Source organism: Eumetopias jubatus, unplaced genomic scaffold (genome assembly GCF_037043125.1).
Source record: "Eumetopias jubatus isolate StellerSeaLion01/CBP00866 unplaced genomic scaffold, mEumJub1_p1.0 scaffold_15, whole genome shotgun sequence".
Lineage (NCBI taxonomy): Eukaryota > Metazoa > Chordata > Mammalia > Carnivora > Otariidae > Eumetopias > Eumetopias jubatus.
The window spans coordinates 57570552-57596520 of record NW_028274821.1 but is presented as its reverse complement, the minus strand read 5'-3'; the positions used below and the strand labels follow the sequence as shown (position 1 = coordinate 57596520).

General features: G+C 41.6%; 1 protein-coding gene across 5 annotated transcripts in view; it reads left to right on the top strand.

Moving 5' to 3' along the window:
* UBAP2 (ubiquitin associated protein 2) overlaps positions 1 to 25969 on the top strand; it is a 134355-nt gene that overhangs the window by 11983 nt on the left and 96403 nt on the right. For 4 of the 5 annotated variants that reach the window (XM_088018871.1, XM_088018872.1, XM_028115196.2 and 1 more), the window contains exon 2: positions 24423 to 24562. The exons of the other annotated variant lie outside the window; for it this stretch is intronic. In XM_088018871.1, coding sequence (XP_087874997.1) covers positions 24464 to 24562 — 99 coding nt within the window. In that variant the 5' untranslated portion in view covers positions 24423 to 24463. The remainder of the gene's footprint in view (positions 1 to 24422; positions 24563 to 25969) is intronic. 5 annotated transcript variants of the gene reach the window in all.

The window sequence follows — 25969 nt, the reverse complement described above, 5'->3', positions numbered from 1 at the left end:
TAGAACATGCAGTTTCCCAGAGTGCTTGGATGGTAATTTTTGTAAGCCTTTGTTTTTGAGATTAATGTAGATGTAGAGAATAGTTTTTTATACACATACTTCTGAGAAGGAAAAGGATAGGGAATATTTTCTCAATAGTAGTGGTAGGAGATTTCCGTATTAAGGATTTTTGTATTTGATATTTGAATGAAAACTGAGCCTGGTGTATAAGTGACAGGTGTGTTAACATTTGAATGGATTGCATGACTATATTTTGATACGTTCTTCAGGTAACTGGCATTTTAAAAGTTGCTTTTGGGGTGAGTGAAATGGTAATGAAGTTGCCATTAGAATAAAACAAATACATTTTATTTTTAAAAAGATTTTATTTAGGGCGCCTGGGTTGGCTCAGTTGGTTAAGCAACTGCCTTCAGCTCAGGTCATGATCCTGGAGTCCCGGGATCGAGTCCCGCATCGGGCTCCCTGCTCAGCAGGGGTCTGCTTCTCCCTCTGACTCTCTTCCCTCTCGTGCTATCTCTCATTCTCTCTCTCTCAAATAAATAAAAATCTTTAAAAAAATAAAAAAAATAAAAAGATTTTATTTATTTGACAGCACAAGCACGGGGGACCAGCAGGCAGAGGGAGAGGGAGAAGCAGAGTCCCTGCTAAGCAGGAGCACCTGATGTGGGGCTCATTCCCGGGACCCTGGGACCATGACTTGAGCTGAAGGCAGACTTTAAACTGACTGAGCCACCCAGGCACCCCTACACTTTTTTTTTTTTTTAAACAACTCAGACTATATTCTCGTTCATGAGGAAGGTTAGAGAACTGTAGTGAAAAACTATGGTTTTTAAGTACTTAAAAATCTGTATTTATACTTTTGGCTTACAGTAATAGAGACGATACAGCTGTCTTGGAATGGTTTAATAATGGATATATTGAACTTCTATAAGTTAGTTGTGAAATATTTATAACAAATGAGTGTCCAATGTTCAAGTAGTTCATGCAGAAATGTGAAAAATGAGAACTTGAAATGTTCTTGCTTATCTGTCTTCAGTAAGAATTGGAGATTTGTAAAGTTTTGTGAGATATGAACTAAAACTTTCAAGTGATTATGAATTGAACTAGGTAACATTTTTGAGTATTGTTATATATGGGATTTCTTGAAGTTCTTTTCACAGCTTGGAATTGGAGATTTTCCTGCATTGACCATTGTTATGGCTTTTCTGTGCTTGAAAATAAGAAACGAGGCATGCCTGTGTGGCTCAGTTGGTTAAGTGTCTGCCTTTGGCTCAAGTCATGATCCCAGGGTTCTGGGATAGAGCCCCGTGTTGGGCTCCCTGCTCGGCAGGAAGTCTGCTTCTCCCTCTCCCACTCCCCCTGCTTGTGTTCCCTCTCTCTTGCTGTCTCTCTGTCAAATAAATAAATAAAATCTTAAAATAAGAAATGAGTTAAACTGACATTTTGGTTTAGGTAATGTTTTGGCTTAGAGTATCAAGAATTAAAGATTCTTGATTTTTGTGACTGGGTGTGGTCAATATGACTTGATTAAAAGAAACATTTGGCTTGGGGCACCTGGGTGGCTCAGTCATTGGGCGTCTGCCTTCGGCTCGGGTCGTGATTCCAGGTCCTGGGATTGAGCCCTGCGTCGGGCTCCCTGCTCGGTGGGGAGCCTGCTTCTCCCTCTCCCACTCCCACTGTTTGTGTTCCCTCTCTCGCTGTGTCTCTCTCTGTCAAATAAATAAAATCTTAAAAAAAAAGAAAAAGAAACATTTGGCTTATTGAACTTGTATCCCCAAGGATGGTGAGGTCAGTTAACCTATGGTTTGACACCTTTTTTTCCCTTTCTAAAGAATATTTTTTTTTTAAAGATTTTATTTATTTATTTGACAGAGAGCACAAGTAGGCAGGCAGGCAGGCAGAGGGAGAAGCAGGCTCCCCGCTGAGCAGGGAGCCCGATGTGGGGCTCGATCCCAGGACCCTGGGATCATGACCTGAGCCGAAGGCAGACGCTTAACCGACTGAGCCACCCAGGCGCCCCCTTTTTTTCCCTTTCTGACTGGGTCTTATGAAGAGGAGATAAGCCAAAAGGAGAAGGCATCTCCCCTGCATACCCTTTCCCTCAGAAGGTCTCTTGAGACTTCACTTGATTCTTTCCAGAGAGGATAGGTGGGACTAATGCACCTGAACATGGTTGGGAAAGAGCCACATTAAAGTAGGGTTAGGGACAGAAGAATTTGAGATGGGAACATTCACTTGGCAATTTATTACCACTTTTTTGTTAATACTCAGGAAGTAGGCCCTCTTCTTTCTTTCCTTCCTTCCTTTCCTCCCTCCCTGATAAAATGCATGCTGACATAAGTGGATGCTGGCATGTGGGTAGGGGTCGTCTCTTAATCACTCAAGCTATCCTAGAAGTCATTATGCAGACTGCTGAAAATCAAGGTTTGAGGGCTTAAGCTACTCAAGGGCTTGGTGGAAAGCCCCCCGTCCCCCCCCATTAAACTCATGAATGAGTTAAAAATAATGCAGATGATTTTTATTTTTTTATTTTATTTTTTTAAAGATTTTATTTATTTATTTGACAGAGACACAGCAAGAGAGGGAACACAAGCAGGGGGAGTGGGAGAGGGAGAAGCAGGCTTCCCGCGGAGCAGGGAGCCCGATGTGGGGCTCCATCCCAGGACCCTGGGATCATGACCTGAGCCGAAGGCAGATGCTTAACGACTGAGCCACCCAGGCGCCCCGATGATTTTTATTTTTTTATTTTTGTTTTTTAAAAGGATTTTATGTATATATATTTATTTAGCATGAGCATAAATGGTGCCACTTTAGAGAAAGAGGCCAGGGACAGGAAAGACAGGATTGATATATTTAGGAAAGCAAGTTCCTAGGAATTTCCTGGGGTTAGAATAGATTCAGACTGGGGTGCCTGGCTGGCACAATTGGTAAAGCATGGGACTCTTGATCTTGTGTCATGAGTTTGAGCCCAATGTTGGGTGTAGAGTTTACTTTAAGAAAAAAAACAAAACAAACAACAAAAAACAAAAAGAATAAATTCAGACGAATTTCCCACTTTACCCATCACATGGTTACAATAACTGACGTAGAATCAGAAGTTAAATGATGTTTGTTGTACTGTATTTCTCAAAGATGGGAGGTATGTGTTGCATTTTAGAAGGCATTTATATCAAAAAAATATTGGAACCAAAACCATCCTGGCCCCTAAGGAGTTTTCTTTCCGAGTACCATAATACTGGATTCTGTAGCTGAACAGGATAATTGAGGTGCTATAATTACGCTGTGTTGCTTTTACATAGTTGTTTATATCCCAACGTTCTGTGATAAAAGCATGATACAGCCATTTCTAGTGGATGACTGTAATGCAAAACAAATAGAAAACACTGAAAGCATACTCACCTAGATTTATTTATTTATTTATTTATATTTATTTTGAGAGTGCGGGTGTGCATGCACGAGTGGGGGGTGGGGGGGGAGGATGGAGGGGCAGAGGGAGACAAGCAGACTTGCCACTGAGCAGGGAGTCCGATCTAGGGCACCTGGCTGACTCATTTAGTGGGGTGTGTGACTCTTGATTTCACGGTCATGAGTTTGAGCCCCACATTGTGAGGGTAGAGATTACTTAAAAGAATAAAAAACACAAACTTGTCTTTCTGAACGTAATTTCTGGTTCTATAGGTCTGGGATGACCTTGAGAATTTGCATTTGTGATGTTCTCAGGTGATGCTGCTGCTGGTCTTGACATCACACTTTGAGGACCACTAATTCCATAGTAGTAGTTTGACATCCCACTTGTACATTAGAAGCTTGGAAAGTTTTTTTTTTTTTTAAGATTTTATTTATTTGAGAGAATGTGAGAGAGAGCATGAGAGAGAGCACAAGCAAGGGGGAGGGGTAGAGGGAGAAACAGACACCCCCGCTGAGCAGGGAGCCCAATGCGGGGCTTGATCCCAGGACCCTGGGATCATGACCTGAGCCCAAGGCAGACACTTAACCCATTGAGGCACACAGGCGCCCCAGGATTTTTTTTAAGAATTTTATTTATTTATTTGAGAGAGACATGGTGAGACAGGGAACACAAGTAGGGGAAGTGGGAAAGGGAGAAGCAGGCTCCCCACCTAGCAGGGAGCCCGATGTGAGGCTCGATCCCAGGACCCTGGGATCACGACCCGAGCCGAAGGCAGGCGCTTAATGATTGAGCCACCCAGGTGCCCCTAAGATTTTATTTTATTTTTTTAAAGGTTTTATTTATTTATTTGAGAGAGAGAGAGAGCGAGAGCACGTGAGACAGGGGAGGGTCAGAGGGAGAAGCAGACTTCCTGCTGAGCAGGGAGCCCGATGCGGGGCTCCAGGATCAGGACCTGAGCTGAAGGCAGTCACTTAACCACTGAGCCACCCAAGCGCCCCTAAGATTTTATTTATTTGTTTGTTTGTTTGTTTGACAGAGACACAGCCAGAGAGAGGGAACGCCAGCAGGGGGAGTGGGAGAGGGAGAAGCAGGCTTCCCTCGGAGCAGGGAGCCTGATGTGGGGCTTGATCTGAGGACCCTGGGATCATGACTTGAGCTGAAGGCAGATGCTCAACCAGCTGAGCCCCCTGAGCCTCCCAAGATTTTTTTTTAATTTAGTTCTTTTTTTTATTTTCTTTTTTTCTTTTTTATTTTTTTAAAGATTTTATTTATTTATTTGAGAGAGAATGAGATAGAGAGCATGAGAGGGGGGAGGGTCAGAGGGAGAAGCAGACTCCCTGCTGAGCAGGGAGCCCTATGCGGGACTCGATCCCGGGACTCCAGGATCATGACCTGAGCCGAAAGCAGTCGCTTAACCAACTGAGCCACCCAGGCGCCCCTAAATTTAGTTCCTTTAAAAATTTTATTTATTAGAGAGAGAGGGAGAGTGATGGAGCACAAGCAGGGGGAGCGGCAGACAGATGGAGAAGTAGGCTCCCTGCTGAGCAAGGAGCCTGATGTGGGACTCCATCCCAGGACCTTGGGATCATGACCTGAGCTGAAATCAGACACTTAACTGACTGAGCCACCCAGGCATTCCGATTTTTTTTTTTTTTAAGATTTTATTTTTAAGTAATCGCTACACCCAATGTGGGCCTTGAACTTACAACCCTGAGATCAAGAGTTGCATGTTCTGAGTGAGCCAGCCAGGCACCCCTGAAAAGAAATTTTTTTAAAATTGAGATATAAGTTGTATATTATAAAATTCATCCTTTTATAGTATACAGTTAAGTGGTTTTTTAGTATATTCACAAAGTTGTGCAGACATCTCTTTCTAGGACATTTTCATCACTCCGAAAAGAAACCTATACCCATTAGCAGTCAATGCTTATTTTTCCCTGCTCCTAACCCCTGGTAATCACTGATTTACTTTTGTCTCTGGATTTGCCTATTCTGGACATTACCTTTAAATGGAATAATAATTATATGGTCTTTTGTCGCTTAGGATAATGTTTTCAAGGTTCATCCATATTGTTGCATGTATCAGAAGTGATATTCCTTTAATTTAATTTTACTTTTTTTAAGATTTTATTTATTTGACAGAGTGAGAGAGCACATGCAGCGGGGCAGCAGAGGCAGAGGGAGAGGAAGGGTCCCCACTCAGCAGGGAGCCTTAAGCGGGGCTTGATCACAGGACCCTTGGATTATGACCTGAGCGGAAGGCAGACGCTTAACCGACTGAGCCACTCAAGTGCCCCTTAATTTAATTTTTAAAGTAGGCTCTACACCTATCATGGGGCTTGAATCCACCATCATAAGATCAAGAGTTGCATGCTCCATTGATTGAGCCAGCCTGGCGCCCCAGAACTTTATTCCTTTTAGTACTTGAATAATGTATGGTTACGCCTTACTTGTTTATTCATTCATCAGTTGATAGGGCATTTGGGTTGTTTCTGCTTTTTGTCATAATGCTGCTGTGAACATTCATGTGCACAATCCTGGGCAAACGTATGTTTTCAATTCTCTTGGGTCTGTACCTAGAAGTGGAATTGCTTGGTCATATGGTAACTCTTTAACTTTCTAGGAACTACTGGGAGAACCTTAAAAAATAATATTGATATCTGGGTCCTATTCTGAGTGGCTCTGATTTTAATAGGACCTGGTTTCTTTCTTTCTTGCTTTCTTTAATTTTTTATTTGGGTTCATTTTTTAGAAGTTGCCCAAGTGGTTGTACTGTGCAGCCAGGGATGGTGATGGATCATGATCCACTATTCAAGATTCTTAAACTTTGTTTGATGTGAGAAATTCCTGATGCTTCTGGAGATATGCTTGTTAACATTTGGACATGGGTAGAATGGCATATTTAGCTAATGAGTATAGTGACAAACCTGGGTTGAGACTTTCTAGTGTTTCATGGGGTTGCAGTTTTTCTGGGCTCCCCCCTCCTTTTTTTTTAAGGTCTTATTTTGAGAGAGAGAGAGAGCGGGGGATGGGCAGAGGGAGAGGGAGAAGCAGACTCCTCCCCTGCTGAGCAGAGAGCCTGATGCGGGGCTCCATCCCAGGACCCCAGGATCATGACTTGAGCCAAAGGCAGAGGCTTAACTGACCGTGCCAGTCAGCTGCCCCTGGGCTCCTTCTTAACTTGTTTTGCCATTCTCCTGGTTCTTCAGGCCCGCTGTGCAACCACAGGATCAGAAATGGCAAGAGATAATAGCATCCAGTAATTCCTTATTGCTAGAGCCTATGAGGAACTTGGAAGGTTTCAGAAATGGAAATTGAAAGCAGAAAGTGGACTGTAGATGTGCTTTTGTATATGTGGGTAAGGTATAAACTCTGGTGTGTGTGTGTGTGTGTGTGTCAGGGGGAGACCAGAGAATAATATATAAGAAGGTAAATAGAATCTGATATAAGTAGAGCAAGATAATAGTGATTTTGTATGTGTCTCTGTTTAATAAGAATTACTACTGGATTTATGAGGAAGGCATTATTAATATTTTGTTCTGGTAAAGGGATTTTTAGAAATTCTATTTTAATCTGGTTACAGTCTTACAATTAAATTTTTTTTTACTTTATAAAATAGACCCTTTAGTTCCTTGGCTGTGGAGTAGTAACCCTCTAAAGGAAGGTACCCTCTTGGTATGTGGGGGGTGCTTGTTTGAATGTAATGTAAATTAAGAGTATAGTACTTTTTTTATTTTTATTTTATTTTTTAAAAATTTTATTTATTTGACAGAGACACAGTGAGATAACGAACACAAGCAGGGGGAATGGGAGAGGGAGAAGCAGGCTTCCCGCTGAGCGGGAGCCCGATGAGGGGCTCGATCCCAGGACCCTGGGACCATGACCTGAGCCGAAGGCAGATGCTTAACGACTGAACCACCCAGGTGCCCAAATGGGTATTTTCTTAATACGAAAAGCAAGAACACAAATTGGAACTTAATACAAATAATGAAACAGAACTGATAACGGTACAATATAGATCCAAGGGAGCGCCTGTGGGTATCTGAAAGGCTGGGAAGACAGGTGAGATACTGACCCAGAACCAGATCTGTCATACCAGGTATGAGCTATGTAGGTGATGCTGACAGTAGTTAACACTGCTTTATTTTTAATTTTTTAAATTTTTTATTTTTTTTAAAGATTTAATGTACTTGACAGAGACACAGCGAGAGAGGGAACACAGGCAGGGCAAGTGGGAGAGGGAGAAGCAGGCCCCCCATGGAGCAGGGAGCCTGATGCGGGGCTCGATCCCAGGACCCTGGGATTACGACCCGAGCTGAAGGCAGAAACCCAGCCATCTGAGCCACCCAGGCGCCCCAGTTACACTGCTTTAAAGAACAGGAAGCTGAGTTGGAGTCTTGTATATCTACAATTGAACGATTAGCTTTGCAACATAGCATAATGATTAAGAGTACAGACTGTGGAGCCAGATGACCTGGATTTGAATCTTGGCTTTACCACTGGCTAGCTGTGAATCTGTGTTATCTCAGTTTCCTGTCTGTAAAATGGGAGTATGTATTAGTATGTACTTCAGTGTTGGTAAGATTAATGACTTAATACTGCGTATGTAAAGCCCTTCAGTAGTATCTGGCACATAGTAAACGGTATGTGTTCACTGCTCTTACTATTTTACTTGCTTAAGGGTTTTAGGCTTTTGAGAATGAACGAATGAATCAAATTTTCATAAAGATGAAGGACCCCTATTCCTAAGATAGTCCCGGCACCACTGGTCTGAGGACTGAGTGAACAGCATCTCTGAGCATTCTTGACGGAGACTTGTTTCTTGAACACAAATTGTATATTTTGTTTTTAGTAGTTGAGCCCTTAGCTGACTAATTTATGTTGACTTGAGTTAATTACGTTCTCTTTGAAAAAGAGACATTCATTTCGCTGTTTCTGGAATGTAGAATTTTTTTTGATGCAGTAGATGAGATACCCCGCCCCCCACCATTGTGTGAGCCTCCTGGTTTTAGAGCTATCTTCCATTGCTGATACTTGGTGATACTGTCTTAAATAAAGCACTTTGGTGGTTGGTGCTTTCAGCAAAATCTTCATAGTTCTCAGCATGTTATCAAAAAGTGTTCTGTAATTTTTCAGAATGATCAAATGTGCCCTTGTTTTTCTTTTATGGTATGATATTACATGCTTTTTAGGTAAATTTCTATCCACCCACTCACCCCGCCCCCTTTGGCTTAAAGTTAGGGTCCTCTTGGGATGAATTTGTGGTATTTAAGCTTCAGTATAAGTGCAACTGGCTGTTGTTAACCATTTTCAGTTCACTCTAAACTCTAGAATCACTTTAAATGCCATTGTTTCACTGAGGTACCTTATCTTTAAAAGTCCTTGAAAAAAACAGCAGTTAATAAAACGTTTTCTAAAAATACCTGTTCTACAGAGGAAGTCTGTAGTTTAATCAAGTTAGTTTATTCTCCTGGCTTACTTTCCTTATATAACAAGTAATTTAGACTATTCCTACACTTGAGATAATCTAGGAAGCTTTATATGGTATTTTGCCGGCAGTGTTTTTAAAGAGGTTAAACATGTAGCAGTTCTTACCTGCTGTTAATCTGTCCCATCTTTAATTTACTTTGGTTGAAGCGAGGTAAATAAGGGTTTTAAAATTCGGTTGAATAGATTGAAATAACCTGGTGTTTCCTTCACTTCAAGAACTTGAGATATGTATGTTTGAGTTTCTCCTGGATTATTTTTAGAATCTCTTGCTCTTGTCTGTTTCTATTCTAAGAATTCTCTTGGAACATGTTTGAGGGTAGTAGTTCTTGTGGGTGGAGAGTGATAGAGGGGATGGGACACAAGTGTAAACTGGATTCCTTTGGTCTGGCAACTGGGTGCTTATTGCTATTTACTACACATAACTCTGTGTCCAGAAGAAAGGACATAGAATTTCCCCATGTGACAGTATGTTAAAGTTGTAGCTTTTTATAGTCTAGTTTCCTTGCCTTGTTCATTTTATAATTCATTGGTGGTAACAGTTTTTAAGGGTGTTGATAATTATTTTGATAACTTATGCTTTTATTTTGATTTGTGAATTCACTGTCTCCAGAAGTTTTATATAAAATTAGTATAAAAGTTTTTTTTTCTTTATTCATTTGAGACAGAGAGATAGAGCATGAGCAGGGGGAGGTGCAGAGGGAGAGGGAGAAGCAGGCTCTCCGCTGAGTAGGGAGCCAGATGTGGGACTCATCCCAGGACCCAGGACCTGAGCCAAAGGCAGAGGCTTAACCATCTGAGCCACCCAGGTGCCCCTAAAATTAGTATAAGAAAGTTTGTTGAATCATAACACCCTGTTAATATATTTTCTGGGCTCTTTTTTTTTTTCCTCTTTTTAAAAAGATTTCATTTATTTCTTTGAGAGAGCCAGCACACGAGCAGGGGGAGGGGCAGAGGGAGAGGGAGAAGAGGGAGAAGCAGACTCCCCTGCTGAGCAGGAAGCCCAACTCTGGGCTGAATCCCAGGACAGTGGGATCATGACCTGAGCTGAAGGCAGATGCCCAACCGACTGAGCCACCCAGCTGCGCCTGGGCTCTGTTTTTCCATAGGATTTCAGTAGCACTTTTTTCCCCCCACTCTGTGCTTGCTTGTAAACTCCCAGTTTTATCTTTGGAGGTTTTTTGCTGGACATCTGAAGCATTAAGTAAGATTTTTTTAATTTGTATTTTTAAAGGTTAGTTACACCCAATGTGGGGCATGAACTCATGATCCTGAGATCAAGAGTAGCATATTCTACCGACTGAGCCAGCCAGGTGCCCCAAGACTTTTTTTATTTCTATTTTTATTAATTTTTAAAATTTTTTTAAAGATTTTATTTATCAGCATGAAAGTGAGCCCAAGTGGGGGGAGGGGCAGAGGAAAAAGCAGGCTCTGCACTGAGGAAAGAGCCCACTGTGGGACTTGACCCTAGGACCTTGAGATCACGACCCAAGCCGAAGGCAGATGCTTAACTGACTGAGCCACCCAGGTGTCCCCCAAGACTTTTTTTTTTAAGATTATTTGAGAGAGTGAGCAAGCAGGGGGAGGGGTTGAAGGAGAGAGAGAATCTCAAGCAGACTCTCTGCTGAGCACGGAGCCTGATGCAGGGCTCAATCTCAGGACCCTGAGATCATGACCTGAGCTGAAATCAAGAGTTGGATGCTTGGGTTGCCTGGGTGGCTCAAATTCTGGTTCAGCCATGGAACTGGGGACATTATCTATAGTCTAATCACATACATTGAATGAGGATTGAGGATTGAGGATTGCAATGGAGATATAAAGTCTTAATGTTTATACTGAGGCAATGAATTAGTAAAATTGTAATAAGTTTGAAACTAAAAAAAGTTTATGGTTTTCCTGATTGACAAATGAGTACTCAGGTACATTATATCAAATGTTTGGCTGTAATAGCAAGGCTGTTAAGATTTAAAGTCTGTTTTTGGAAGTCAGAAAACTCAATCTTAGTATCCATTCCACTTAGCTTAAGTTTATTTCTGTACATGCAGATTTTTATCACCAGATGGCACTCCTGTAAGAAGAAATTCTTATTTTGTTATATTTAATGTACCTAGTTTATTTTCATAAATGAGAGCATAGGGGTATAAATATTTCAAAAGATGAATGAGAAAAGGTTCTTCAGTAGAAAAGTAACTGGAAATCTATGTAAACTAAAAATGACTTTTTTTGTTAAAGTTTTACTCTAGGAACACCACTCAGATTTTGATTGGATGTTTAACTTTAGGTGCTTCAGATAGAATTACATAGTGCTCAGAGGTGATTTTAGAAATAATCAAGTAATCCCTTTATTTCAGAGAGACTAATATATATGTATGTGTGTGTGTATATATATGGATATATACAAATTTTAAAGGTTTTATTTGTCAGAGAGAGAGAGAGAGCCTAAGTATGGGGAGTGGCAGGCAAAGGGAGAAGCAGGCTCCCCAGTGAGCAAGGAGCTCAATGCAGGACTTGATCCCAGGACCCTGGTATCGTGACCTGAGCCGAAGGCAGACGCTTAACTGACTGAGCCACCCAGGTGTCCCAGAAATACTAATGTTTTAACATGTGTTGGTACTTTATAGTTAAAGTGTATTTGTTCATGTGTATTTATTCATATTGGAGAACACTGAACTCGGAGAAAGCTCTAAAAATAATCATGGCAAAACAGTTAACCTTGTTCCATATAATACAACCAAAACAGTAAACCCAAACCAGCAAACTATCAAAATGGCTAAACTCAGAAAAAAGATTCAAAATGTGTACTGATACTGACAGAGAGACAGATTCAAATACAGTAAGTTTTAGGGCACCTGGGTGGCTCGGTTAAGTGTCTGACTCTTGATTTTGGCTCAGGTCATGATCTGAGGGTTGTGCGATGGCTCATTGGGGAGTCTGCTTGAGATGCTCTCCCTCTCCCTCTGCCCCCCCCCCCGCCCCGCACACGCACGTGTGCACGCACTCTATCTCAAATAGTAAATCTTAAAAAAAAAAACCCAATATATTAAGTTTTAAATCAGAATATTTGGCATGTGATATATTCTTTTTAATTGGTTATTTACTATTCTAGTTTATGTAAAAGGCAGTGTAGTAATATGTCTGTGGCTTTTATCTAAAGCATTCCAATTGACAGAGGACCTATTGAAAAAATAAGTAAATAACATTAGGATAGCTAACTTAGAAGAAGTTTGTCAGACCTTTTTTTAGCTAAAATAGTTTTCAGGAGCATAATTTTTCTTGTGGATGCCTGAATTTGTACACTGAATTTCAGTTAGTCTCCTCTATTTTAAGATACACAGGTCAAGGGGCACTTGGGTGGCTCTTTAAGAAAAGATACACAGGTCAAAAAGATATCTAGAAATGCTAGTATAGTGTCATTTCATTAACCTGAGATCTGTAAGATTTACAGTTAGGGGAACATTGTTCCACATCATAGGAAAGCTTGTTTTGTGGTCTCTATAACTGATTGTTCTGGAAAATAGAATTCCATTTATTGTTCTTTTTGGAATCATTGGCTCTGCTAGGATTTGTTCTTTCTTAGATCATTCTTAATTTCTAAAAGTTACCAGCATCTGTAGCATGTTATTTCAACACACTTAACAAATATCTCTTATATTGGTAGCTACTGAGTAGTGAAAGGAACAAAACAAGATGAATGTCTGGTCTCATTTATGGTATTATGATTAGGAAGGAAATTTAAATTTAGAAAAAATGAGAGTAAACTAAAATACATATTGTATATAAGTACTGTTTTATTTATCTATTTATTTATTTTTAAAGATTTTATTTATTTATTTGACAGAGAGAGACAGCGAGAGAGGGAACACGAACGGGGGGAGTGGGAGAGGGAAAAGCAGGCTTCCCGCGGAGCAGGGAGCCTGATGCGGGGCTCGAACCCATGACCCTGGGATCATGACCTGAGCTGAAGGCAGATGCTTAAAGCCTTAGGAAATACAACTAGAAATCTGTAGCCTCTTGTGGAATATTTTAAATGGACTTTGATAGAAACTTAAGGGCTTGTTAGTGTGATCTATTCTATTTGAACTATTTGTCTTTATACTTCTGGGTCACGAGGCCAGAAATGAAAATAATCATGAAACTTTGCATTTTAATTTTACATATTTGTTTATTAGGGCAGATTGTTCTTTTCTGATTGATTGTTTTTCAAGTATACATTACTTTAAGTTTTTATCAAATATTGAGTATATAGACTAGAATACTTAGATATTGGTGATTGTAACGTGTTGACTTCGGACATTTTATGTGAAGAAGTGTATAATCAATGATCAACATTTATAAAATACATAAATATGAAGAACAAAAAAAAATTTCATGTACCATGACCTAGTTAAGAAAAAAATCTTTTGAAATTCATGGTCTGCTGCTTCCCAATTCCAACCTGTGAATTAGGTAAAGTGAACCCCCATCCAGAATTTTGAGTTTATCCTTTCATTGCTTTTCCTTATAATTTTAACACCTTTTAACAAACAAAATTAATGATAATTATTTATGCTTCTTGAGTATTAATGTAACCATAGTATGTATATTCTTCAGTCACTGTGTTTTCTTTTTCATTTTCCCTTAGAGTATGTTACTGAGACTCGCCAACATGTATACGGCTATTATCCATTTTCACTGCTTTATACTATTCCTTGGTAGGAATATATTGAAGATGGTGTTTGGATTGTTGCCTTGAACATACTAGTGACATGTTTTTTGGTACAGATATGCTAGAGGTATATATATCTTGGGGAGGGGGTATAAGCCAGGAAGTGGAATTGCTAAATCATAGGGTATATACATGTTCACCTTTATTATTTTATTTTATTTTTTTTAAAGATTTTATTTATTTATTTGAGAGAGAGAGAATGAGAGATGGAGAGCACGAGAGGGAAGAGGGTCAGAGGGAGAAGCAGACTCCCTGCCGAGCAGGGAGCCCGATGCGGGACTCGATCCCGGGACTCCAGGATCATGACCTGAGCTGAAGGCAGTCGCTTAACCAACTGAGCCACCCAGGCGCCCAAGATTTATTTTTTATTTTATTTAAAAGATTATTTTTGTGAGAGCAAACGTGAGTGAGCATGCGCAGGGGTTGGGGCAGAGGGAGAAGCATACTCCTTGCTGAGCATGGAGCCCGATGCTGGACTTGATCCCAGGACCCTGGGACTGTTACCTGAGCCGAAGGCAGACACTTAACGACTGAGCCACCCAGGCTCCCCTAAACTTTTTTTTTTTTAAGCAGTCTCTACCCCCAACGTGGATCTCGAACTCCCAACCCAGAGATAAGCAGTCACATGTTCTTCTGACTGAGCCAGCCAGGGGCCATGAGAGTACTTCTCATTTTTAGAGCATGGTTTTTAGCCTGGGCATCCGTGGACATTGGGGGGGTGGTGGAGTGGGGTTGCCTGTTGCTTTGGGGAAGGGTATGAGAGATCTAAACCTACTGAAATTTTCACAAGCTAGAATTGTGCATGCATATGTGTTTTTCTGGGGGAGGAGTCCATACTTTTCACCAAATTGTCTAAGTACTTAATGACCCAGAAGGTTTAATGAGACTCAAAATACTAGAATGAAACACATCTTTTTTTCTTTTTAAAGATTTTATTTATTTGAGAGAGAGAGTGTGAGCACGAATGGGGGGGAGGGGCAGAAGGAGAGGGAGAAGCAGGCTCCCCACTGAGCAGGGAGCCCAATGGGGGGCTCAATCCCAGGACCCTGGGATCATGACTTGAGCCAAAGGCAGACACTTAACCGACTTGAGCCACCCAGGCACCCAGAATGAAACACATATTTAATGAAAAACATTATTTAAGGGGCGCCTGGGTGGTTCACTGGGTTAAGCGTCTGCCTTTGGCTTAGGTCATGTTCTTGGAGTGCTGGGATCAAGCACCGCATCAGGCTCTCTGCTCAGCGGGGAGTCTGTTTCTCCCTCTCCCTCTGTGCTCACTCTCGCACTCTCTCTCAAGTAAATAAATAAAATCTTAAAAAAAATATATTATTTAAACGTGTTATTTTTACCTTTAGTTAGATTGTGAATCTTGCAGCTAGGATTGTAATAAGCTGGAGAGCCTTCTTTAGGAAAGATATTTTCAAATTTATTGAAGCTTATTGGAAAGGGCCCTAGTGTTAGATGTAGGTATGAGCGGCTCTTCTTCACCTGGTGACATCATCTATGACTTGAATAAATGGACTCTTTTTTTTTTTTTAAATATTTTATTTATTTATTTGACAGAGCGAGAGGGAACACAAGCGGGGAGTGGGAGAGGGAGAAGCAGGCTCCCCGCGGAGCAGGGAACCCGATGCGGGGCTCGATCCCAGGACCCTGGGATCATGACCTGAGCTGAAGGCAGACGCTTAACCAACTGAGCCACCCAGGCGCCCCGAATAAATGGACTCTTGTTTAAAATCCAAATTCTTTTATTTTGTGGAGTTTTTCAGTTACACATGGTAAACTTTTAAATTTTATTTGTCAGTGAGAGAGTGCACAAGCAGCAGGGGGAGTGGCAGGCGGAGGGAGAAACAGGCTTCCCGCTGAGCAAGGAGCTGGATGTGGGACTCGATCCCAGGACCCTGGGATCATGCCCGGAGCTGAAGGCAGACGCTTAACCGACTCAGCCACCCAGGCATCCCTTGTGGATATTTCAACAAGGGATTTATTCATCTTAACCCACATCTCCCTTGATTATTCAGTTAAATTGTGATTATGAATTTCTGATGTTTGATTTGCTTTCATGGTTAACATGTGGATTAACGGCACTATATGTATATTCAGGATTTCTGCTTTCACTTGGGATCCTCTGTGTCACTCTTCAGTTCTTTTTACTTGTTTTCTGTTGATTTCCCCTTATATTCACCTTAGTAGTAGTCACAAACCTTGCCATTTTCTTATATTCCTCTACCCACCCCCCATCTGGTATTCCTTCTCTGCAGATGTTTTTGTCTATTTTACTAAAAAATTAAAGACCAATACAACAGTGTTGACTATCTCTCCTAATCATAAAAATATAGCTGCTCTCATGCCTCTCTTTTTCTTCATTCTGCTGGGCATGGTGACGGATTCCTCTTTTTCTCCAAGTGTATCATTTTCCTTCACTGCTGTCTCAAATGTATTGCCTCTCAGCTATCTCTCTTCAGCCCATGCATAGGTGTCTCTCTTTTTTATTTAAATTTTTAAAAAAGATTTTTAAATTTATTTTTTTGAGAGAAAGAGAGCACATGTAGGGGGGTGGGGGGCAGAGGAAGAGGGAGAAATAGGTTTCTTTCTGAGCAGGGAGCCCAAGGCACGGCAGGGCTCCATCCCAGGACCTGGAGGTCATTATCTGAGCTAAAGGCAGTTGCTTAACTGACTGAGCCACCCAGGCGCCCCCGCTCTTTTTTAAATTTTTTTTTTTTTTTTTTTTTTTTTTTTTTAGTAATCTCTGCACTCAACTTCAGGTGCAAAGTCACGACCTGGAGGTCAGGACTTGCATGTTCCACACAGTGAGCCAGCCAGGTGCCCCAGGTCTCTTTTTTTCAGTAAATATGTATGTATTAAATTGTGTGTACCTCCCATGTTCGGCCCCAGTTAATCAGTGGTGGGTACCTAGAAAACGAAGGACTGTGGGAAAAAAAAAAAGGATGAAGAACACTGATCAAGTCTAATATATGGTAAGCCCCTTGAGGATAACCCTTGTGATGGGACAGAAATAAACACTGTCCTCAAGGGGCTTACCATATATTAGACTTGATCAGTGTTTTTCATCCTTTTTTTTTTTTTAAGATTTTATTTATTTGAGGAGAGCACAAGAGGGGGGAGGGTCAGAGGCAGAAGCAGACTCCCCACTGAGCGGGGAGCCCAATGTGGGGCTCGATCCTGGATCTTCAAGATCATGACCTGAACTGAAGGCGACACTTAAAATGACTGAGCCACCCAGGCGCCCCAGTGTTCTTCATCCTTGCAAACTCTTCTTTGATGATCTCTATCTCCTAGCTACCACGTCTTTCAAGTATGCTTAGTTTGCTGTCTCTCTTCCTCACTTATCTTGGCTTTTTCCTCATCACTTTTTTTTATTGAGGCTGTATTGGTAGTGGTCACCAGTGAAGTCCTAGTTGGAGTCTCAATGGACATTCCATTCAGTGATTTAAAATTCTTGAAATTTAACAGATTTTACTATCATGTTATTTTATTTTTTAAGATTTTATTTACTTATTAGAGAGAGAGCACAAGCAGGGAAGAGAGTGAGAAGCAGACCTCTCGTGAGCAGGGAGTCCAATGTGGGGCTTGATCCCAGGACCCTGGGATCATTACCTGAGCAGAAGGCAGACACTTAACTGACTGAGCCATCCATGCGCTCCTCCATGTTATTTTAAATGATAATGTTGTTCAACATTGCTATTTTTCTGAGTGTATATGACTGTCCTGAAAAGTTAGGGAGGTGGTTAGGTGTGGTACAGATGGACTTCGGAGCTTGTTGCTGTGTGTCTTGTTTTCATAGTTAAGAGTTTTGTCTCTTCCAGCCTGCCCTCTTGCCACTGTTTTCCTAGTTTAGGATTATGAAGGCAATGGTTATTTCATTTCATAATATAGTATGTAGTATGGTTTGTAGGCTCTGTACCCCAGGAAATAAGCAGTTAGGACTCCCTGTATTACATCTTAATGGTCTATGTAGAACCTTTCTTAGCTTGCTTTTTTTTTTTTTAAGATTTTGTTTATTTATTTTAGAGATAGAGTATGCGAGCACTTGTAGGAGCAGATGGAGAGGGACAAGCAGATTCGACATTGAGCACAGAGCTGGAGGTGGGGCTCGATCTCATGACCCCGAAGTCGTGACCTGAGCAGAAATCAAGAGTCGAATGCTCAACCAACTGAGCCACCTAAGCTTCCCTCAAGTTTTATTTCTGATTCTTAAAAATGGGGATTATGCCAAGTTCTGTAGTGTGTTGAGGATTACTGGGAGTAATGTATATAAAATATTTAACTTGGTAGTCAGCACATAGTAAATTTCAATAAAACATTTTGTTGTTTTCAACATGTTCGGTATGTCTACAGTAATCCTTCACCTTGTTTGGAGTTATTCCTGAATCTCACTCTCCAGAAGCTGTCAATTTCAACAGTTTATATCGACACTTTCTTCTCTTCTATCCTCCCAGTATTATATAGTGATTTTTGGTTAGATCAGTATTCACTGTCCATATTATTATAACAATATAAATGTTATAGTTGAGCCATGTTGCACCTTTTTTTTTTAATTAACAATTGTTTTTTTCCACAGTCCTTCGTTTTCTAGGTACCCACCACTGATTAACCTCTATACTTTCTTTTGTATGTGCAAATTAACTTCTAAGGGTTCTCAAAAACATTTTCTTGGAGGCATCTCTTTGGTTGCCCTCTTTCCTCCGATTAGAATTCATTTCTTCATAGGCCTCCTAATCAGCTGTCTTCTTGATCTTTTTTCACTGTCATTGGGGTGATCCTTCTCCTGTGTTGGACCCTGTTGCACCCCTTTGTTATCCCCCCAGCCCTGTTCTTGGTAACCAGTCATCTGTTTTCTATCACTATAGTTTTGTTTTTTCCATAATGTCAAAATAAAATAGAATACTATTGAATCATAATGAATTTGAGGCTGGATTCTTTCACTTAATATATTTGAGGTTTATCTCTGTTGTGTTTATTAATACTTCATTCTTTTTTATTGCTGAGTAATATTCAACTGTATGGTTGTGCTCCAGATAATTCAACCTTTGAAGGACATTTGCTTATTTTCAGTTTTAGGGGACTGAGTAAAGGTGCTATGAATATTCAGATGGTTTTTCAGGAAAGTGGCCCATGGTCATTCCAAATTGCAAGGGAGGCTGTGAAATTATGTATTTAGCTTTTTGCCCTCTTCACAAGAGGATCGCAAGGGAGAAATAGTATGTTGTGAATGGATATTGGTAGGTAATTCATGCTGTTAATTGTAAATAGCTTCTCCTTGGTTTGTTCTTTTGTTTTTGGTTGGTTTGTTCCTGGAGTGTCTTGATTTTCTGAGCTATTGCATATGTGTACACAACTTGGTTTTGTCTTTAAATTGATAGGTACTTTTTTTTTTTTAGATTTTATTTGTAGAGAGAGAGAGGGAGTGAGTGTGCAGGGGCAGGGACAAAGGGAGAGGAAAGAATCTCAAGCTGACTCCCCGCTGAGCACAGAGCCCAATGTGGGGCTTGATCTCATGACCTGAGCTGAAATCAAGAGTTGGAAGCTTAACCGACTGAGCCACCCAGGCGCCCCTGATTGGCATTTTAAATTTTTTATGGCATTTAAAAATACTGATTTATTTTTGAGAAAGTGCATTCGTGCAAGTGGGGATGGAGGGGCAGAGATAGAGGGAGCAAGAGAATCCCAAGCCGACTCAATGCTCAGCGTGGACCCCAACACAGGGTTCTATCCCACAACCCCTAGATGATGACCTGAGCTGAACTCAAGAGTCAGATGCTCAACTGACAGAGCCACCCATGTGCCCCATTAAAAAAAATTTTTTTTAAGGTCTGGTGAGAGAGAGCAGAAGGGAGGGACACAGAGAGAGAGGGGAGAGAGTCTTAGGCAGACTCCACACAGAGACCTATGCGGGTTTGATCCCATGACCCTGAGATCACAACCTGAGCTGAAACCAAGAGTTGGATGCTCAACTAACTGTGCCACCCAGGTGCCCCTTGATTGGTATTTTTTTTTAAACATTTATTATTAATTTTATTTATTTATTTGACAGAGAGAAACAGTGAGCACAAGCATGGGGACTGGCAAAGGGAGAGGGAGAAGCAGGTTTCCCACTGAGCAGGGAGCCTGAAGCAGGGCTCCATCCCAGGACCTTGGGATCATGACCTGAACCAAAGGCAGATGCTTAACTGACTGAGCCACCCAGGCACCCCTATTATTTATTTTTTTAAAAGTAAGCTCCTTGCCCAATGTGGGCTTGAACTCATGACTCTAAGATTTGTTTGCTCTATAAACTGAGCCAGCCAGGCATCCCCATTTTTTTTAGATTTTATTTATTTTTTGAAAGATTTTATTTATATGAGAGAGAGAAGAGAGCATGTGCGTGAGTGAGAGCACAAGTGAGGTGAGGGGCAGAGGGAGAAGCAGACTCCCTGCTGAGCAGGGAGCCCTGTGAGGGGCTTGACCCCGGGACTGCAGGATCATGATCTGAGCTGAAGGCAGATGCTTAACTGACTGAACTACCCATGCACCCTTAGGTTTTATTTTTAAGTAATTACTGCACTCATTGTGGGGCTGGAACCCATAGCCCCAAGATCAAGAGTCACATGCTCTACTGATTGAGCTAGCCAGATGTCCCACTTGGTACTTTTGCCGAGTGTAGAATTTGAACTTGGAAATGAAACTTTTAAGGCATTGCTGCATTGTTTTTTAAAACTGGGGTAAAATATACAAAATAAAATTTGCTTTTTTAACAGCTTTTAAGTGTACATTTCTCTGGAATTAAGTACATTCAGATGGTTTTGTGATCAGCACTACCATCTTTCTTTAGAACTTTTTATCTTCCCAGAAATTCCAAAACCATTAAGCAGAACTCCCCAGTCCCTCCAACTCTCAGCCCTGGGTGACCACTTTCAGATTTGACTATGAATTTTTATTTATACTTAAAAAAATTTTTTTTTAGATTTTATTTATTTATTTTGAGAGAGAGAGAGTACGTGGGGGGGGAGGGTCAGAGGGAGAAGCAGACTCCCTGCCGAGCAGGGAGCCCAATGCGGGACTCGATCCCGGAACTCCAGGATCATGACCTGAGCCGAAGGCAGTTGCTTAACCAACTGAGCCACCCAGGTGCCCTAACTATGAATTTTTAAAAAGATTTATTTATTTAATTTGTTTTTAATAGATTTTATTTATTTATTTGAAAGAGAACGAGCACAAGCAGGGGAAGGGCAGAGCGGAGAGGGAGAAGCAGGCTCCCCATTGAGCAGAGAGCCCGATGTGGGGCTCGATCCCAGCACCTCCGGGTCACCATCTGAAGGCAGATGCTTAACTGACTTGAGCCACACAAGTGCCCCTAAGATTTATTTATTTGAGAGGGAGTTAATGGGGGGGTACAAGGGGGGCACAGGGAGAGGAGAGAGAGAATCCCAGGCAGACTCTGCATTGAGTGCAGAGCCTGAATCTTAGGGTCCTGAGATCACAACCTGAACCAAAACCAAGAGCTGGACACCAAACCGACTGTGCCACCCAGGTGCCCCTTGACTATGAATTTGTAGGGGCGTCTTCAGGGGGGACACAGTTGGTTAAGTGTATGAAACTTGGTTTCGGCTTAAGTCAGGACCCTAAGGGTTGCACTCAGTGTGGTATCTGCTTGAGACTCTCTCCCTCTCCTCTACTCCTCCCCAATGCTCACTCTCACTCACTTGTGTTCTTTCTCTCTCTTATAAATAAATCTTTGAATTTGACTATTGTAGGTAACTCATATAAGTAGAGTCATGGAGTATTTGTCCTTTTGTGACTGGCTTATTTTACTTAGCGTAATGCTCCTGGTTCATCCATATATAGCATGTGTCAGAATTCTCTTCTTTTTTGGGACACCTGGCTGGTTCAGCCTTTGGATCTCCAGGTCATGAGTTCAAGTCCCATGTTAGGTGTAGAGCCTACTAAAAAAAAAAAAATTTTTTTTTCTTCAAAGATTTTATTTATTCATGAGAGACGGGGGCGGGGGAGCAGAGGGAAAAGCAGGCTCCCAAGGAGCAGGGAGCCCGATGCGGGACTTGATCCCAGGACCTTGGAATCATGACCTGACCTGAAGACATATGCTTAACCAACTGAGCCACCCAGGTGCCCGAATTTTCTTCCTTCTTAAGGCTGAATAATAGGGGTGCCTGGCTGGCTCAGTTGGTGGAACGTGTGACTCTTGATCTCAGGGTTGTGAGTTCAAGCCCCACATAAAAACTAAAAAAAAAAAAAAAAAAAAAAAAGAATATTACTCAGCCTCTTATGTATATGCTACGTTTTGCTTATCCACTTATCTCTTGGTAGAGACTTGGGTTGCTTTCACTTTTTAGCTATTGGGTATAGTAGTGCTATGAACATGGGTATACAAATACCTCATTGAGACCCCGCTTTCAGTTTTTTTTTCTCAGAAGTGGAATTGCTCAGAAGTGGAATTGCTAAATGAGATAATATATATATATATATTTTTTTTTTTTTGAGGTTGCTATACTGTTTTCTGTACTGGCTGTTCCATTTTACATTTCCACTAGCAGTATACAAGGGTTACAGTTTCTCTGCATCCTGTCCAAAATTTAATTCCTGTTTTTATTTTTATTGATTGATTGGTTTTTAAGGATTTTATTATAGAGAGCATGAGCAAGAGAGAGATCATGAGCAGGGGTGAGGGGTGGAGGGAGAAGCAGACTTCCCAGTGAGCAGGGAGCCTGATGCGGGACTCGATCCCAGGACCCTGGGATCATGACCTGAGCTAAAGGCAGATGCTTCACTTACTGAGCCTCCCAGGCACCCTATTTATTTTTTTAAAGATTTTACTTATTTGAGAGAGAGAGAACATGAGTTGGGGGAGGGGCAGAGGGAGAGAGAGAAGCAGACTCCCTGCTGAGCAGAAAGCCAGATGGTGGGGCTCCATCCCAGGACCCCTAGATCATGAAGGCAGACGCCCAGCTCACTGAGCCACCCAGGTACCCCTAATTTCTATTTTTAATTCTTATTGTACAGGGTGCCTGAGTGGCTCAGTCATTAAGCATCTGCCTTTGGCTCAGGTCATGATCCCAGGGACCTGCAATCAAGCCCCGTGTCAGGCTCCCTGCTCAGCGGGAAGCCTGCTTCTGCCTCTCCCCCACTCATGCTCTGTTTGTCTCTCTGTATCTCTGTGTCTCAAATGAATAAATAAAATCTTTAAAAAAAATAATGGTAAAATAAATACTGGTTAAGAACAATTGGTGATATTTGAGATTTTTGGTTAGAATTGCTATAATCATAAACCATAGACTTTTATTTCTTTATTTTTAAGATTTTATTTTTCTATTATTTTTTAAAGATTTTTTTACAGATTTTATTTATTTATTTGACAGAGACACAGTGAGAGAGGGAACATAAGCAGGGGGAGCGGGAGAGGGAGAAGCAGCCTTCCTGCAGAGCAGGGAGCCCGATGAGGGGCTCGATCCCAGGGCCCTGGGATCATGACCTGAGCTGAAGGCAGATGTTTAACGACCGAGCCACCCAGGTGCCCCTATTTTTTAAAGATTTTGATTTTTCATGAGATACACAGAGAGAGGCAGAGGCAGAGAGAAGCAGGCTCCCTGGGGAGCAGGGAGCCCGATGTGGAACTCGATCCCAGGACCCTGGGATCATGACCTGAGCCAAAGGCAGACGCTTAACCGACTGAGCCACCCAGGCGCCCTTTTAGTTTAATTTAATTTAATTTAATTTAACTTTTTTTAAGATTTTATTTATTTATCTGACAGAGACACAGCGAGAGAGGGAACACAAGCAGGGGGAGTGGGAGAGGGAGAAGCAGGCTTCCCGCGGAGCAGGGACCCCCGATGTGGGGCTCGATCCCAGGATGCTGGGATCATGACCTGAGCCGGAGGCAGATGCTTAACAACTGAGCCACCCAGGCGCCCCTAATTTTATTTTTTAAAAAGATTTATTTTAGAGCGCAAGTGAGAGTGTGGGCGGGGGGGGGGAAGGGAGAGAGAGAGTTTTAAGCAGACCGTGTGCTGAGCATGAAGTCCCACATGGGGCTCAATCTCGTGACCCTGATATCACGACCCGAACTGAAATAAAAACTCAGATGCTTAACTGACTACACCACCCAGGCGCCCCTAAGATTTTATTTTTTGTTTTTATTTGAAAGAGAGCGCATGAGCTGGGAGAGAGGCAGACTCCTCACTGAGTAGGGAGCCTGATGGCACGGCTTGATCCTAGGATCCTGAGATTGTGACCTGAGCCAAAGGCAGACACTTAACTGACTGAGCCACCCAGGCACCCCTGAGATACTGTTTCTAAGTAATCTCTGCACCCAGTATGGGACTCAAACTCATAACCCCGTGATTAAGAGTTGCACACTCCACTGTCTGAGTCAGCCAGGTGCCCCAACCATAGACTTTTAGATTGCATTAGTAAAATTAGCTTAATTGTTACTAGGAAAATGTAAAATCCTAATGGGTTGTTTCTTGAGAATTGTGGTGTTTTTGTTTTTTTTTTTGTTTTAAAGATTTTATTTATTTGAGAGAAAAAGAGCATACACAGGGGCAGAGGCAGAGGGAGAGAGAGAGGGAGAAGCAGACTCCCCGATGAGCAGGGAGCCTGCAGCGGGGCTCAATCCCAGGACCCTGGGATCATGACCTGAGCCGAAGGCAGAAGCTTAACCCACTCAGCCACCCAGTTGCCCTGAGAATTTCTGTTTTAGAGAGCTGTTATGTTTTGTCTTGTGTTTTCTCCTTATTCCTGAATTTTACTATTATCTTTTACTATGATTTGGAAGTTTTGCTTACTACCATGCCTGCTTTCTTGCAGATTTTCTATTTTGTACATACGTTATTTTGTATATACTGTATATGATGACTTCGGTGAGCAGTGACCGTTCCCGAGGTGCTCGGGAAAAAACACAAATTTCAGCGACACAGGCATCACAACTACAGAAACAAGTAGTACAGGTAAGTTTTTGTGGAACTCTTGTGTAGAGTTATGTTAATTAGGGAGCACATATTCTCCTTTGTTGGATACCTTAGGATTTTGAATCTTGTTTTTATTCATTTCCTTTTTAAAGATTTTATTTATTTGAGAGAGAATGAGAGTAAGAGCATGAGGGCAAGGGTCAGAGGAAGCAGCAGACCCCGCCCAGCAGGGAGCCCGATGCAGGACTCGATCCCGGGACTCCAGTATCATGACCAGAGCCGAAGGCAGACACTTAACCAACTGAGCCACCCAGGTGCCCCCAAAATCGAACATTTTATACATGTTTTTGACTAGATTTGCAAACCTTTTTTCAGAAGCCCATCATAAATTTCAGATTGATGATTTGACTATACTTTGACAGCTGATTACAAGTAGTTTTTTTTAAAGATTTTATTTATTCATGAGAGACAGAGAGAGAGAGAGAAGCAGAGGGAGAAGCAGGCTCCCAAGGAGCAGGGAGCCCGATGCGGGACTCGATCCCAGGACCCCGGGATCATGACCCGAGCTGAAGGCAGACGCCAACCATCTGAGCCACCCAGGCGCCCCTACAAGTACTTTTTTATATTTAGTCATAACCAAGTGCCCTGTTGATGTTAAGGGAGACAGAGAGCGTAGACTCTGTTGTTGCTTTACATTTTTCTGTATAAGGTTAGCCTTAAATTTTGCTTCTATCCATAGACTTAAAACTCTACTGTTCAGTGTTTATTCCTAAATACATTTACCCCGATAGATAATTATTCACAACTGATATGAAAGACTACCTCTTGTTGGAAAAATTTTAACGTTTTATACTAGGCCCTCTTGTAGGGTGATTAATGATTAATGATTGATTAAGAGGCTATTCATGAAACTTTTTTTTTTTTAAGATTTTATTTATTTGACAGAGAGACACAGTGAGGGAGGGAACACAAGCAGGAGGAGTGCGAGAGGGAGAAGCAGGCTTCCCGTGGAGCAGGAGCCCTATGCGGGGCTCGATCCTAGGACCCTGGGATCATGACCTGAGCCGAAATCAGATGCTTATCGACTGAGCCACCCAGGAGGCCCTATTCATGAAACATTTTCTTATCAAAAAAGAAATACAAGTTATGAGTAATCATAGGTGCAGCCTTGTTTATAATCAAATATAAATTGAAACAACATTTTGCTGTTTATCCAATCAGTCAAGATTAAAAGTGTAATCTTTTAGGGGTGCCTCGCTGGCTCAATTGGTGGAGCGTGCGACTCTTGATCTCACATTGTAGGTTTAAGCAACACACTGGGTGTAGAGTTACTTCAGAATAAAAATCTTTTTTTTTTTTTTCCTTTAAGTGTAATCTTTTAGGGTTGCTGGGTGGCTCAGTTGGTTAAGCGTCTCTCTTTGGTTCGGGTCATGATCCCAGGGTTTG